The following is a 16607-nucleotide window of genomic DNA, read 5'->3' as shown; positions in this document are numbered from 1 at the left end:
AATTACAACTTTAATTATTGTCTATCTACTTTCTTCATTGCTTTTTAATATTCTGTTATCGCCTATCCACCTCCTCCTTCACAAAACGTTACTTATTCTTTTTTGTTCTCTTAAGAGTAATAGATATCTAAAAATATTTTGGAAGAATATGAAGAAAATAATTAAAAACAATAAAATCATATTAAATATCCTTTTTCTCTTTATCCCAAATTAGTAATAAGATAGTATAATTAATATACAAAAACTTACAAAGTCACAAACTATAAAATAATTTTTGTTCCAGAATAGGTACCAAGGATACAAGAAACCAACAAAAAGAGACATTTTGTAATTGCGTTTTTCTTTTCATTTTTATTTTCGCACTTTTTAGAATTTTGTTTATTTTGTTCGTTTTTTGAAATCCGAGACAGTTTTAATAGTTATTCTTCGAAAACTTTCAAAAGATCATAATAAAACAATAAACTGTCATTATTACAAAATGGGTGTCAAATCAAATTTATACAGTTATAAAAAAAAATCAAATTTCAAAACAATTCAAAAAAAAAAAAACATAAAAACAAAAATGACAATTAAACGTTAATCAAATGATCGTTAATAATAATAAAAAGGGAATTAAAATAAAATAGAAAACATTTTAAATTGAGAGAGAGAGAGAGAGAGAGAGAGAGAGAGAGAGAGGAGAAAGAAAAGTTAAAGGATATCAAATTTTAATTGTCTTATTACAAAACGTACACAAAATGCTCGTAAAAGATATAAAAAAAAATAATTTTTTTACATAATATGACAAAACAACATTTTGTTAACTTATTAATTATGACAGATGACAGTATTTAATTATGAATACATAAGGGAATACAAGGTATCTTTCCTATAATACAAACACATAATATGCGCGTTACATAAGCTCGTGTAGCTGTGACATCAATATTCACATTGTTATTGTGAATTTGTAATTTCAGGTTTTTTTTCACTGAAAATATCTAATTTAAAAAGATGAGCAATAAAAATATAAAAACAAAACAATAATTATTAATATTATTAGCTAAAAAACACATTGTTTTTCATAATTAATCAAAAATAAAGTTATTTGTTTTTAAATATTAATTTATTGAGCTGGACGTAAGTAACATGGTGACTGACAGATTTCCTGAATCATAATTCATATCATTAACAGTAGGTACTTAATATGCGGTTATACAAGGAACCGAGAAACTAACTTTGCTAAATCAAAAATTTGCCCTAAACTAAAATGGAAATCGCGCTCCTTGTGTTATAAGTCGAATACGCATTTTTTTGTCTCTTTTCTTCTTTTTTATATGCGTCGAAACTAATCAAATAGTAAAAACATTCAAATTGTTTCCATTTTTTCCCACTGAAAATTTGTAATTTTTTATTTCAAATGTCATCAAACAAAGAAAATGTACAATATAGTTTTAACAGCCGTTCAGTACTCTATTGTCAAACAGATCTATTAACAATTATCATTTGACAAGAAATATGAAAAAGTTACAATTAGAAAATACAAAATCTCGAACACACGAAAAACATGAATAAAATTCTTATACTAAGAAATAAAAATTATTTTCAGGTTAACCAAAACATTTCTGTTCCTTTCTTCAAACCTCATAATTTAACACTTCATAATCGCACTTACATATGTCAAAAACACACGTCAAATAAAATTACACGAAAACAAAAAAAAAGTAGAAAAGGAAATTACGTACACCTATACTACAAAAATGAAAAAAAAATAATGTCAAATTATTAAAAAGCATTCACAAGAATCAAAAAAAAAAAACAAAATTTTCTTTTTTTGGAAATGACTCTCTAAAAATCTAAATATAAAAACAAGAATAAGAAAAAAAATTCAATCTAAATTATTTCATTGGCACGCAACATACTTATTTGTTGACTATTCAAATTCCCACAAAATTTTATTCCGTTTTTGGATTAGAATAATAGAACTACATTAGTCGTGTTTATGTATGCATGCATGTACGCATGTAAGTAAGCATTGTGTGTATATATATTCTTAAAAGTTTGAAGATGACTGGTGGTTTTGTTTTTTTTTCTTTTTTTGCAGAAACAAAATAAAAAAAAAAATAACAAAATATTTTTACCAAGGTTAAATAAAAGTTCTTTGAATTTCCGCGGTTCATGAACTCTCCATTTTTATTCATTTTGTTGTCTATGTGTTTGTATATGCATGTGTTTTATAAAAATTACAATGAAAAAGTATTACTATAAAAATAATAATAAACTAATACAAATGAGCATTATGGATGTGTTAGTGATATAAATTAGTAATAATTATGTACATATTTTTTTTCACCACTTTGTATTTTAATTAAAAATGAAATTTTTCATAATAAATTTATTTTTTTCTTGTTTCTCTTTTATTTATAATTATATTTTTGGTAAAAATGGGTAAAAAAAATTTATTAAATCATAATCAAGTTCATGGTTGATTGTTAAATTTATTGAAGGAAGAAAAAAAAAAGACCAAATGAAGTAAAAACTTTTTTGATTTTATATGAAAAGAAAAAAAATTCTAAAAATGCAAAAGTACTTGTAAAATTTTGAACAATAAAAATTTTTGACATAATATGTCAAAATGTATAATACATATATGTATTCCCAGAACGTAATTTTGCACATTAATTATGAATTGTGTAAACAACGTTAAATTTTTTGATGCTAGGCGTGTCATGAATTCCAATTTTCGTTGCTAGCGCAAGTAAATATATAAAAAATCTTAACTTATATGTAACGGACGAAAGTGATCTTGAAATATTACATATAATTTTGCTAATGACCAAAAGAGATTCGTTCACATTGTTTAAAATTTTTGATCAGCTGATAATTTGTTTCAATATATTTGTTATTGTAACTGAGCTCTTTACTATGAATGAAACTGATGTGTCTTGATTCTTAATATAAAATGACAATTCAAAATTTCAAGAACTTATCCGCTATTATAGTTGAACTGTGGACATATTTATTATTTTGTAAATGCATTTTTAATGTACGTCCGGATGTATTAAAAATTACCGATTTTAATGTAGAAAAGGAAAACCGATAAGAAAATAGAGATAATAAACCTTAAAATACCAAAACATAAGCTGACAAAATTTCTTTATTTGCATATGATTTTCATTTACAAATAAAAGTGATTAACATGATTGTCAAATTGATTGAATTCTAGTAAAGTATTTTTTGTTTAGAAATCAACAGGGAAGAGTAAGTTGGATTGAAGTACACTTAAACTTAAAAATGCAAATGTAATTTTAGTTCGGGTATTTTATTAATTTAAGAGTTAAAGTTCAAAAATAGTTCAATCAAATTGTTACAGAGAGTTTTATTCAGTAGGACACTACCTATTGCACAAACCACTTTTACATTTACTTTCTAACATTTCGTTGCAACGGATACATTAATTAATTGATTAAAAATTGAAAAGTAGTTGGAGCTGTAAGATCTACTAAGAAAAATTGTTGAAAATGAGATTTTTTTTATTATTTTAAGTTTTTTTAAAAACTTATGATAATTATATTTGTAAAGACGCGTGAGTCCGCGTAATAATAATAAATTTGAGCATAGAAAATTATTTTTAAAATTTTAAAAACTATCGAAGATTGATTTAAAAATTTTCTTTCATAAATTAATGTTTTCCTATCTAATAATATTTTCTATACAAAATAATTTATTGTTAGAAATTTGTTAACTTTAAAAAAATATAAATAAATCATTATTAATAAAAATTCATTAAAAAAAAATATTAAAAAAAATTGTACCTTGTTTTTATTGTTAATTAATTTCTAAATTAGCAAAATGACTTTTTGCTTTGTATAACTTTGTATTTGCTAATATCAAAGCTAATATAACAATAATTTTTATGCCAGTAAAGTTCAATAAACTCACCTGCAAATAAAAAAAAACAAATAATAATTAGTCATAAATAATCTACATATACAAATGAAATTCATATAGTGGCAATAATAATATTATTAATTTATTCAAATTAAATTATATAAAAAAAAGAGAAAAATAAAAATTTTTATTACAACAATTTCATAAATAAATTCTTTTTAATTTCAATATTGTAGTAATTAAATTAATTAGAATTAATTTTTTTATTTCAGATATTTGTAATAAAATTTAGAATTTATTTTACAATTTTGAGCAGTGAAGAACAGTGAAAATGTCATTTTGCTGGGGGCCGAGGGGGAGAAACAAAGTAAAATTTTATGATTTGTTTACAATCACATTCATTTACTCGACGATCTTGTTTTTTTTCTTTTTGTTTTTAATATTTAAAGCGGTCGTTTACACAAAATACATAAAAATTTATAATTATATATATAATTAATTAATGATTGGCATATTAATTATTAATTGGCATATTAATCAGTATAAAATGTCAAAATTAATTATTAGTCAATTATTTATTATATACATATTTATATAAATATATACATAGATATATGAGTATGTAATATAACATATTATTAATTTAAAAAAAATACACAAATAAAATAACAGAATATAAAAATATTGTAAGTTAATGAGCTCATAGTCAGCCAGCCATCAGAGCTTTGAAAACACAGAAAAATACTAATAATAATATTGACAAATTTTGTAAATTGGTTAGATGCGCGCGCAACGAATCTACAATCAAGCATCAATTGTAAAATTAAAAATTGCATGTCTGTCTAAACCCTAAAGTGTGATAGTTATAGATAGAGATGAAGAGAAACCTTTCATATAAACATAAGCTTTTAAAATTTTAAATAAAAAAAAAATTCCGTTAAACGCGAACTGTGGGCTTTTGCTCTAATTTTAACACATTAAATTTGTAACTTGACATTTAATTTCAAAGGTTTGCTATTACATTAATTTGATTTTGTTTCTCGTCGTCGATTATTTTGTTTCTCGAAATAATAAATTTTTAATTTTGTTATAAAAATTGTGAAACAGGCTTTTACTGGGCATGGTATGGTATGTAAATATGTATGTAATACATACTATATATACGCACAGATATATATTTGATTTGTTGACTCTCCTACGGCACAAAATCATGACACCATATTCTTTATAACACTATATAAAACAGATAAAATTCTTTATGTTAAATGATTATCTCTTTCTAAACAACCATTCACTGAAACCGGTTTTATACATATTTACATACATGCACGTATATAACTAAATATTATTGCCAAGTATAAGCTTATTAACACATAACTACATACATATGTACGTATATTTACTATTGTATTATATTTTACTATAATTGTATACCAATTTTGATTAACAATGTCATAAATGAAAAAAAAAATTAAAATAAAAAAAATCAAATTTGTTTGGAATAAATTAAACAGGTGAGCTAATCCAGATTTTTTTTTTGGCATATTTTAGTTTAGTAATTATCATGAACAAAATTTCAGTATTTTTCAAGTCACAATTATTAATGAGAAAAATATATATTATATACTTAGTATGTAAATACAATAAGTATATGAAAATTATATGTAGAAAGAATGAAAAAGAAACTTATATTATCAACTTAAATTGGACTTACAATGTTGCCACACTAAATAAATAATTATTATGAAATAAATTTCAAGAGCGGAAGTTTTTCACTGTTAAATATTCAAAATGTCGTTTAATTTTTAAAACTTTTTAAAGAATACAACAATTTAACAATATTTACTAAAATAATAATTGTCATAAAATTAAAATAATATTTTAGTTAAATTTAAAAAACAGGGTTTGCTTATCGAAATTTTTTCAAATTTCAATTATCAACTAAAATTGGGTACTGAATTTTCAATTTTCTCAATTAAATTTTTATTATTACAATTTACATATAGTATTCTAAGTATCATTAAAGAAACTATTTGCTTCAACAAATATCATCAAATCGTTTCGACTTCATTCAATTAACAACGTATAAATAAACTACGACATTTAATTTGACGCCACCACGTGTAAACACTTTATTTATTTTTACGTAATATTCTTGAACAAATTCTTCATATTTTTGACATACTTATGAAATAAAACTTCTTTGACACTTATTATAAGTAAAAATTTCCATTTTCTTTTTTTTAGAATTAAAATAATTTTTGAAAACAAAAAGTTCAATAATCTTTTTTTGGTCAATTCTGGCGTGCAAAAGGAAAAGAAGGAAGAGTTTTTTTTTATTGTAATTAAATTTTATTGTGTGTACATTTCATGTCCGTTTGAAAACTAGAGAAAAAAGTTTATTTACTATTCATATCTTTACATACATACATTCAAATCATAATATTATAAAAGTACAATTAAGTATTATAATATTAAATATTAATAACTGTTCCAAATAACACGACAATTACATATGTATTTAGGAATATAAAAAATTAAATAAAATGTCAATAAACTTTTGAAAAAAAAAAACTCCAATGAATGGTGCTGACGAAATAAAATCAATTTTTGGTCATTAACCTAAATTCTACTCATACTTAATACTTATAATACCTACACATACAAAGTTGTACTAGCATTTAGTCCACGTTGTTTTATAAAACTCTTTTTAATTGATATAATTATTTAACTATTAAATTTCCCATGATTAAGAACATTCGTGCAAACTATAAAATCTTTTAAAAAAAAATATTATTATTTTCTCCTCATAATTACGAATTTTTTAAAGAAAATTTCCTAAATTTTAAGTTATAATAGGTAACTTATTAAATTTTATATAAAATTAAAGTATAATTAATATTAAATTGTAATTCGCTAGAGGACATTAGCATATTATAGTCTATTAAAAATAAATATCAAAATAGAATTGTATAATTTTTTTCATAATTATTAATATTAATATTATTTTTGAGGCTCAACATAGATGGCTCTTATCCACACTTCATCACGTGAACACGTATAAAAAAAATGCTTATGCTTCCAAGAAGTTTCATTATTACATCCGTTTCGAGCTGAGACAGATTTAATGGAATCACAAAGCACATTCACAATTCACAAAGCAGCTGTGGTTGTAACAAACCACATACACACATATTTCAGTTTCCGTTATGCTATTTATCATATGATGTACTCTAAAGAGTGGACATCTAAAACCAGCGTAACAAAAATATTCACTAAAAAATAAAGATTTGATTCCGAATGAAAAGGAAATTTCCTTTGAATAAATTAAAAAAAATTTGCTGTTTATCAAGTCTGAAAGCTTTAATCTAATTCTCAATTCAGGATAGTCACCTCTCTTTTTCTCGTTTCATAATTCGAAATGAAAATTTTTAATTCCGGAAAAGCAACTGTACTACGCTCCAAATCAATCCTATTCTACCAAATTTTTCTTGCTCGTCCAAAACTCAAGACAGTTGCCACTTCTACAACCCCAAACCAAATAAAAAGCCGCACTACATGACCTGATTTCCTTAGAGTTCTCTTTTTCGCTCTCATTTTCCAATTCGCTTGTAAAACATAATATAGAACCTGAACAGCTTAGTCAGTCCGTGTGTTGCTCTTATGTGCCAATAAAATACCACATATTAATTAATTCCATCCCATTAATTAATTTACAAATTATTTCCTTTAATATAAAGGAAAAAAAAAGTATTTGTTTTATTTTACAACCGGCATTCTTTTGCTTTCTTTAATTTCACCTGCATTTATTAAACCTGGAAGTTTTATATCTGAAAAATTATTCATACATACATACATACATACATACATTTGCACATATTTCCCATATTATTATTTATTTGATGTTATTTTTTTTTTCCAATTTTTTATTATTATAGTAATAAATTTGTGATTGCTTTTTTCTTTTTTGTTGAAACCTTGAAAAGCTCAAAGAACCTAAATATTCTATTTTTTATTTTCACTTCCACTTGTATTTTTTATTTATTTTGCTTTGGTTTTTTATTATTTTTTTCTTTTACTGTTCTTGTTTTTTCAAACATATATACATACATACATATGGAAACGCTCAATACTTAAGGCACACAATTTAAATTCTAAACATCAAAAACACATGCATATTTTAGGCTATTTTTATTTATATACATATGTATGTATATAGGTATAAATGTATTTAAATAGAAAACGTGTTCGACATTCATATTTTTAAATATTACTGAATTGCTGATAATATAACAAAAATCTAAAAAACAAGGGGTAAATAATTATTTACATGCGAGTCAAACAATAAAATGTCCAAATTTTGTGTGCCTACATATAAGAACGTATATGTGTACGTATATCGTGAGTACTATAAATAATAAATATAGGGGTAAATGACAGTTAACATATTTACAGTGAAACTTCAATCACACCCCAAACTCTCACTTGATGCTATTTATAATATTACTATTACATACCCCCTCCTACTTATTTTAAAAACCAAAATGTATGTTGATTTTTTTTCAAATGTGAGAATATACTGGCGATTTTCAACTTAATACCTGCATACACGGTTTGTGTTTGATTTGATTTCTTTTTTGTGTCAAATGCTTTTTATAAGCCCCATTTCTTTCTTTTATTCTGTTAATTATACACCTTAAATAGGAGAACAAGTTTGTCATATTTTGTGTTCAGTAACAACATAGTAATTTTTTAAAGGTCCAAAGACCTTTGTATATCTACATACATTACTTTAAACGAATTCTTGGTGGTTGTCTTCTATACCTATGTAGATATGTATATATGTACGTACGTTATGTATTTTATAACTAAACATCATGTATTTTTGGTTTTTTTGGTTCTTTTACACGCAATTGTACCGCAATACTCACTTATTGTACACACGCAATTCATTTTGTTTGTAGTATTTTAACATATAATCACTCATGTATCAACTAAATTTTACCTACATACAACCTATCAGTATATATACATATGACAGGAAGAAGGCAAGTGGTGTCATTCCACAAAATGACAGACGCACATGAAAAGTCATTTGTCACTTAATTACAGGACTTTAATAAGTATAACGTGCCTTGTTCTAAAGAACAGTAATTAAAGTATAAAATATTATTAAGATACATGTATGTATGCGTGTATTGTCCAAAATTAATATTCTGAATTACTAAATTTCAGAACTGTTCTTCTTAATTAATAACTTAATTCTAATTTAAAACTTTAAATAGAAAATCTGTTGTTCATCACTTTTATTTGATCGAATTAGATTTTATAAGGAAAAAATTCAATACATATGTGTTCACACTAAATTTCAATTGAATTGTTTGCATCCATCATGTCTTCTATGATTAACATAATTAACTTTGTACATAATTTTGGGATTAGCAATTGACACAATTAAATCTATTGCAAGCTACTATTGCATATGTGTATGCATGCGTTACTAAAATTATAGAACAGTTGAATTGCTGTTGAAAATTTGGCATTCCATTGACACTTGACATACTCTCTATATTTTGACAGAAAGTTTTTCTTTTTTTTTTTAATTTAATATGGAACCCAGTAAAAATGGCGTTAAATAAACTTATGTGTAATAGAATTTAAACCTTATTTAATTGCGTGCTCTAATTAAAATTGATTGCGTTCTCTTATAGAGAAAAAATTTATGCACTATGACGTCAAATGTTAAAATTTAAATTTTGTCAAAAAAAGAGTAAAAAAACAATTGGAGAGAAAGAATGTTGTACTAAGTCATAGACCTTTTATTATTTAATTTTAACAATTCCATGTAATACAGTTCAGTTGTTTTTTTTCATATTTGACCTTTAGTTAACTTTTTTTTGGATTTTCACCAATCAAAACACGCGCTTTTTTAAAGAACTTTCAAAACTCGTTATTTCTTTTTTGAATTTTAATTTTTGATTTTGAAAAGAAAAAAAAAATTCAATGAGAATAGAGAACTTGTTTTACTTGATTATTTAAGATTTTTTTTTAATTTTTTATTCTTTTATGAAATATTATTAAAAATAAATTATAATTAAAATATATTGTCAGGAAAATTAATAATAAAATAAAAAAAAAATGAGTTTTTTTTCTCTCATTTTTATTATTAATTTGAAGCAATTCCATTTACGATTGTAAAACAAAAGTATCATAAAAAAAAACAAAACCACTTGATTTCTTTTTTTTTACGATGTGAGCCATAAATTATCTGAAGTAGAAGTGAGTGGTAATTAAATATTTATTGAATAAAAAAAATTAAAACAAGAAAGAGAAAAAGACAAAACATCAAAAGGTAGAAGTTTGCAAAGTTTGTAAAAATTGTAAAAAAATTTCTTTAAAAAATAAAGACGACAATGAAAGCTATAAAAGTTAATTAAAGCTTTAAAATGTCAGTAATAGCTTGAATAGCAGTGTGCTCAGAGATAATTCACATTGTTGAAGAGAAAACATCTGATGTGAACAGCACAAAATCAATTGCAAATTATGTTGGTACTTTAGAGAAGCAAGATTATGAAAAATATCTTTTAATAAACCTCGAAAAGTGTAAATTTGATTCTTAACAGAGGAAGCCCACTATCTGGGGCTTGAATTCTCCAAAAAATTTGTTAATTAGTTCCTCTAAAGAATCAAATATTATTTTGACATATTTTCAAAGAAGGTTAAAGATTCTAAGCTTTAATTTTCTGAAAAATTTTTCCAGTTGATTAATTGTCTGAAGTAAATATGAATTCGGTTCGTTGTATAAGTTCATTTGCTTACACCTGGTTTTCTCGAAAAGCTGAGTAGCTACATTAGATTGAGCTCATATGTGCATTTAAGAAAATTTCAGGAAAATGATCAATAATTAAAATGATTAAAAATAATAAACCAATCCATAGTTCCGGAGACCTGACTAAAAGTTAATTGATCCAACAAATAGTCAAAGTGGACTCAGATTTATTGAAATCACTTCAGTCGAACTTGAATCACTTCTATAGCACAGCATATAACAGTAAAACAGTATATAAACAGATGGGAAATCAGGCAAATTTGATTTACGAAATTTCTTGAGCCTTTAATATAAAAAAAACTAAATTTGCTTCTAGATGAATAAGTCGTGCGCATCTTAACCTCTAAAAATCCAAGAATGATATTCTTTTATTCTTTAGTCTATCCTAAAAACGTGACATGTCAATAATCCGTTGTTTCCTCAATAATTATAAAGCACAATTTCATTTTAAACTACATAAATTATTTAAAGTACATAAACAGGGATGGGACTATTAGTGAATCATTTAATAAATTCAAAGATCTTAAAAGTAAGTTCGAAGTGTAATTTATTTTCATGTAACACAATTCAAGTTTGTTTCTCTTTGTCCTTATTAATTAAATAATTAAAATTCAGAGTATCTCTTTTTGCTAATTTGCAAAAAGTTTTAATTTTACAGTTGTCCTTCCAAGAAGTTCCTGGTATAAATTAAAAGAGCGGTAGAAATACAAAATGTTACTTGAAGTACAACTTAAAAAACCTTAGTAATGAATTTTTTATAGTTTAATCACCCTATTTGTAAAAATTTTATGATTACACAATTTATTATGAAAACAATATTAAAAAAATTACATACAATTTATAATGTAAATATGTACATAAATGTAGGTAATATTTACTTTACATACATGCATAAATATACACACACACATCCATGTATTTACGAATAAAATGTTTTACGATCAATGCTATTTTGCTTTTTGTTTTAATATTAAAAACAAAAAAATATGTTTTAATAAAGGAAGGTCCCTGACCAAGGATACTACAATATAAATAATAAAAAATACAACAAAACAAATGTTATCTTATCATACATACATATGTACATACGAACATATTATTATAAACATATTTACAAATAGACTTGCTCGTATTTTTTTCATTTAATTTTCATGTATGCATTAAGTAATATATTAAAGGGTCGTTCTCATTTTTATTTCTTCTCTCCCCTTAAAAAAAATAATGCAAGAGAGAAAAAACACGTCATAAAGCCAATTTCTATGTTGAATTGTTGTAATAAAAAATTTTAAAGATGAAAAAATTTCATTTTTTTTATGAAGATTTTAGCCCTCAACTCTTAATACTAAGTAGGTAGGGTAGGTCGTACGTTTCAATTTTTTTGCAAAATATTAAGCAAATTTGTTTGCGGTAGGCGGAAGCGAATTTGAAATTAAAAGTTATAAATTTTTCATTAATTTTAATTATTTAATTCTAAGAAACATATTTTAATAAACTTAATGATAATTCGAGAAAAATATTAGAGAAAATGAATCTCGTAAATCCATAAATAATATTTAATAATTAATAACAATCAAGAATTTACTTACGCGTCATAAAGTACGATATAATATTATGATATATATACGTTACTAACACAAATGATAATTACTTTATGTTTTTTTCTTGAATTTTTTTTTAAATGGTGATTAAAAATTGTTAAATTTCATTAGCAAAATCAACAGATTTTGACGTGATTGACATTATCGTCTGATTTTTGACATATTGGGAAGTGGTTTACACGTATGTATTTATGCACAAATACAAAATATTATATTTTGTTCATAAACGCAATATTTATATTGTGAGTTTAAAATAGCAGCAATTTTTATTTAACAACTGTCAAAAATATATTTCATATGTGTCACATTATTGTTTCATCGTATTGGTTTTTGCAAATGACTATTATTTTAAAATTATATTCACGGGATTTTCTCAATGTACATAAGAGATTATGAAGCTCTATATCGAGAATTTTTTAGTGTGCTGATCAACATTAGGAAATTATTTCAAAAAGACTCAAAATGTTTTTATTACATTTTTTTCTGCTTTTGCTTTTTTTTTCATTAATATTTATTTGGTATCATTATTCATCATCTAAAATCCAGTGATGCATAGTAGTAAAGTAATCACAATAATAAAATGAATAAACAACCCAGCCTGCACACACAAATAATATTTTGTAAATGAAAATGTGGTGAGATTCTTTTTTCATCTAAAAATCAATGATCTACCTCAAGGCTGGAAGTTTAAAAAATGAAAATAAGAAAAGCAAAAACTTTGCTTTTTATGATACAAAGGAAGTTTTTTTTGTGTTTGTGTTGTAAGAACATTTTTTTTTAAATTTTTTTCTGTAATTGTATTTTTTGATACATTTTCTTTTTTTTAGGTTTAAACAGGTACAAATGTATGTTTGTAATTAAAAAGTAAAATAAACTAACATGGTGAGAATGACTTTCTAGTGTACGTGAAAACGAATTGTTTCAATCAGATTAGTTTTAGAGATACAAAATAACAAGATGCGGGCTGTGATTGATCAACGGTTTACAAATATACAGTCGAATATGCCTGTATGCAAACCATTTTTGGAACATGTTTTCGTACAAATATTCGAAATTTTTATGTTAACTTTATACTAGGGATGGAACATATATAATAACTTGACAATGAATATTAATTTTGGTTTATTTTCTATATCTAACGCTAGATGACTCACCACACTCTTTTGCACTTATTATGCAAGCGAAAATATTTGTGGTTCTAAGCAAACAATTTGGAAGATTAAGAACTGTTTAAATTTGAAAAGCAAAAACTTTTGGGTAAAGCAATGATAAAATTTGTTCTTATAATTAGTTTTGTACATTAATTTATATTGGATTACATACGTCTAACAATTAAAGGCTTGTTTGACTGACTTTTGTTAATATTACTTGATAAATAACTAGAGTAAATTTAAATTTCCAATTATTCAAAAAAAAAAATTCCAACAATTAATTTTCTTGTAAAAAAAAACAATACTTTAATAAAAATTTATTATTGTAATTTTATAATTTGTTGCACAATAATATTTTACTTCATTGAATACATTTCAGCACAATACTTTTTTCATAAAATTTAACATCAAATAAATTATGTATACACATATCCATACATACAATGTGTGTATACTTACAAAAATGAATGTCATATAATTGTGCAACAATGACATTACAACACCTCTTCTTATTTTTAACTACGTACATTTTTTCCCGCCAACCCCACCACTGTTTTTAATTTTAAATTTTCAAATTTTTAAATTTATTTCTTTTTTTCACCATTGTGTTGTGACATTTACTTTCAATATTACTCAATATTCCGAAATTCATACAATAATTTACTATAATTGTATTCATATTACAATAAATGCGCTTCTTAAGTCTTAAAGTAAATATGTGTGTATGTATGTAAATATTACGTATGCTACAAAATACGTACCCATGTATGTATATTCTACATATTGGCATAAACTTGCATCATTTTAAGGTCACAAACGAAATAACTGTTGAATTTTTTTTATTAAAATTTTTTTTTACATTGTAAAGTGCAAAAAGTAAAAAAAAAACCTACCCCAATTTTGGTTTTTGTTTGCTTAACAGACATGACAGACCAGAAAGTAAGCGTAAATCGCAAATTCACTTTCATTGTATTGAATGAGTGAGTGAGTGCTCTTTTTGTTTTCCCTTCTTTTTCCACAAAATGTAAGAAATTTTTATACAATTGACTCTCTCAAATGGTAACCTACTGTTTTAAATTTTTACTTATAAGAAAACCAGTTCAAGTACAAAAAAAACAAACAAATATTACTGTTACAAGTTGGCATTTTTTTTTTTAAATTTTCCGGTTGCTATGCCGCCACTAAATAAAGTCAAGTCAAGCCTACCTACCTACTTTCATTTCGTTTAAGGTTTCAATTCAAAAACAACAACAAGGTTCAAAAGAAATCGAAATTTCATTAAAAAAATAAAAACAATGAAAATAAACAAGAAAACAAAACGATGAAAACTTTCACAAACACTAAGCATTTCAATGAAAGTGTAAGAGACGAAAAGAAACGAAACGAAAGATCGATTGAAAGTTTCAAAGTTACCAACCAGTTACATTTTTGATTTTTTTTTCCTCTTGCTTCTTTTAGTAATTTTTGTTGTAATAATTTTATGACCTACTTTCCAACATTTCTCTTTTTTCCATTCATTTTTCATTTCATTGCTCTGCTCTCTACTCTTCTCATTTCTCACCTATCGTGAGAAATTCATTTTCAACAATTTTACCACACTATCGTATTAATTTTAATTAATTTACTTACTTTTATCAACTATTAATTATTCGCACGTATTTTAACTGTTCATTCAAAAAACAATGGCGGTTTAATAATAAAAACAATATTTTTTGAAAGCTTTCAATATAAAAATTATAAGAGTTTGCAATTTTTTTGTATCATTCAATTGTTGTTCAAGAATGCTGTTCAAAGTGCTCAACAGTAACAGAAAAAATTAATGGAGTACTGATAATCAGAGCATTAGAGAATTTTTTTTCTGATTTTTCTAGATTTTTGTCAAAATTTTGAAAATATTTAACAAACGTCTGAACGTTTAACGTTATAAAATGAATTTCTAAATTCAACACAAACCTAACGATGTATCTTTAATTGTAAAATATTGTACTTTTATCAACCTTAATTGTAGAATACTGTTACTACAGTCGAAAATAGTTCATATATGCAAGTAAATAGGAAATAATTTAACAGTTTACGTAAAGAGCTGAATGCCTACACCCATCTTTAGTTTTCTGTGGAATTATGATGACAAACACTCTCGAAAAGCAAATTTCTGAAAGCTCATCATGAAATTTTACAAATCACTGTAAAACAATAAATTGTGAACTAAAATTTAATTTATACATAATATGTATTTTTTGTACCCATATGCAATTATGTACATAAACAAGTATGTACGCATGCACAAATAAAGTAGTGTTTTTGCTAAATTGCAAAGAAAACAAGTGTGGAAATCGAAAAATAAGAAGAAAAAAAATGTGGTTTGATTTCCATTCGAATTAAGAAGTTGCGATTTCACTTTCTTTAACAACATTTTACAATTCTATTAATAAGTATGTACATATGTATGTGTATGTACAAATTATATGTACAGAGAAACGATGACATATTATCAGGTACGGCAATTTCAAGTAGTAAGCCCAGGTAACACAACAAATTATTTTTATTTTTCTTATTTTGAATTTTGTACTCGTCTTACTGCTTGCCACACGTTTTGCCATTTTATATTTAAAAAAACAAAAATAAACAAAAAAGATAAGAAGACAGCATTGAAAATGAAAGTATGTAGCAAGGCACTACATATTAAAATTTCAAACTAACTAGACCTTGGGAGGTGTTTGCACGTATCTTGCTTAATATTTACAAAAAATTATCTCAATATACAAGATTATTTATTGTACGTGCACTTAATATATACCAATATACTAATTTATATTACTTAATGTAGGCATGCAAATACACACATATCTACATATAAAAGCATACTGACATTATCTATTTACGTTCATACATACATACTAAATAAAATTTAAATTTTAACTAGCAATTTGGTATGTGAGACAAAAAATGTAAATATTTACAGTTAGTTTAGTAAGACTTGTAACTAATAAGGAAGTTCAGCTAACATAATATGTACATATGTATGTATGCACATAGTATTTATGTATGGCTGTTATATTTTATTTAGAAATGACATTGGAATTCAATGTAGACCACAATTCTTTTATATGTATGTTCACATATGTATACATAATTATAAATAGACATAAATATTTAATA

The 16607-nt window shown here is 24.5% G+C and overlaps 1 protein-coding gene across 2 annotated transcripts in view; it reads right to left on the bottom strand.

The window, feature by feature from the left end:
- The window catches only part of LOC129619293 (ecdysone receptor-like), a 52262-nt gene that overhangs the window by 23384 nt on the left and 12271 nt on the right, over positions 1–16607 (bottom strand). The window contains exon 2 of one of the 2 annotated variants that reach the window (XM_055534475.1): positions 3807–3921. The exons of the other annotated variant lie outside the window; for it this stretch is intronic. Within the exon in view, the coding sequence (XP_055390450.1) occupies positions 3824–3921 (98 nt within the window). The 3' untranslated portion in view covers positions 3807–3823. Of the gene's footprint in view, positions 1–3806; positions 3922–16607 lie in introns of those variants that run through there. 2 annotated transcript variants of the gene reach the window in all.

The sequence above is a fragment of the Condylostylus longicornis genome, unplaced genomic scaffold, assembly GCF_029603195.1.
Source record: "Condylostylus longicornis isolate FDR11 unplaced genomic scaffold, ASM2960319v2 ptg000011l, whole genome shotgun sequence".
Lineage (NCBI taxonomy): Eukaryota > Metazoa > Arthropoda > Insecta > Diptera > Dolichopodidae > Condylostylus > Condylostylus longicornis.
This window is presented reverse-complemented; position numbering and strand designations above follow the sequence as displayed.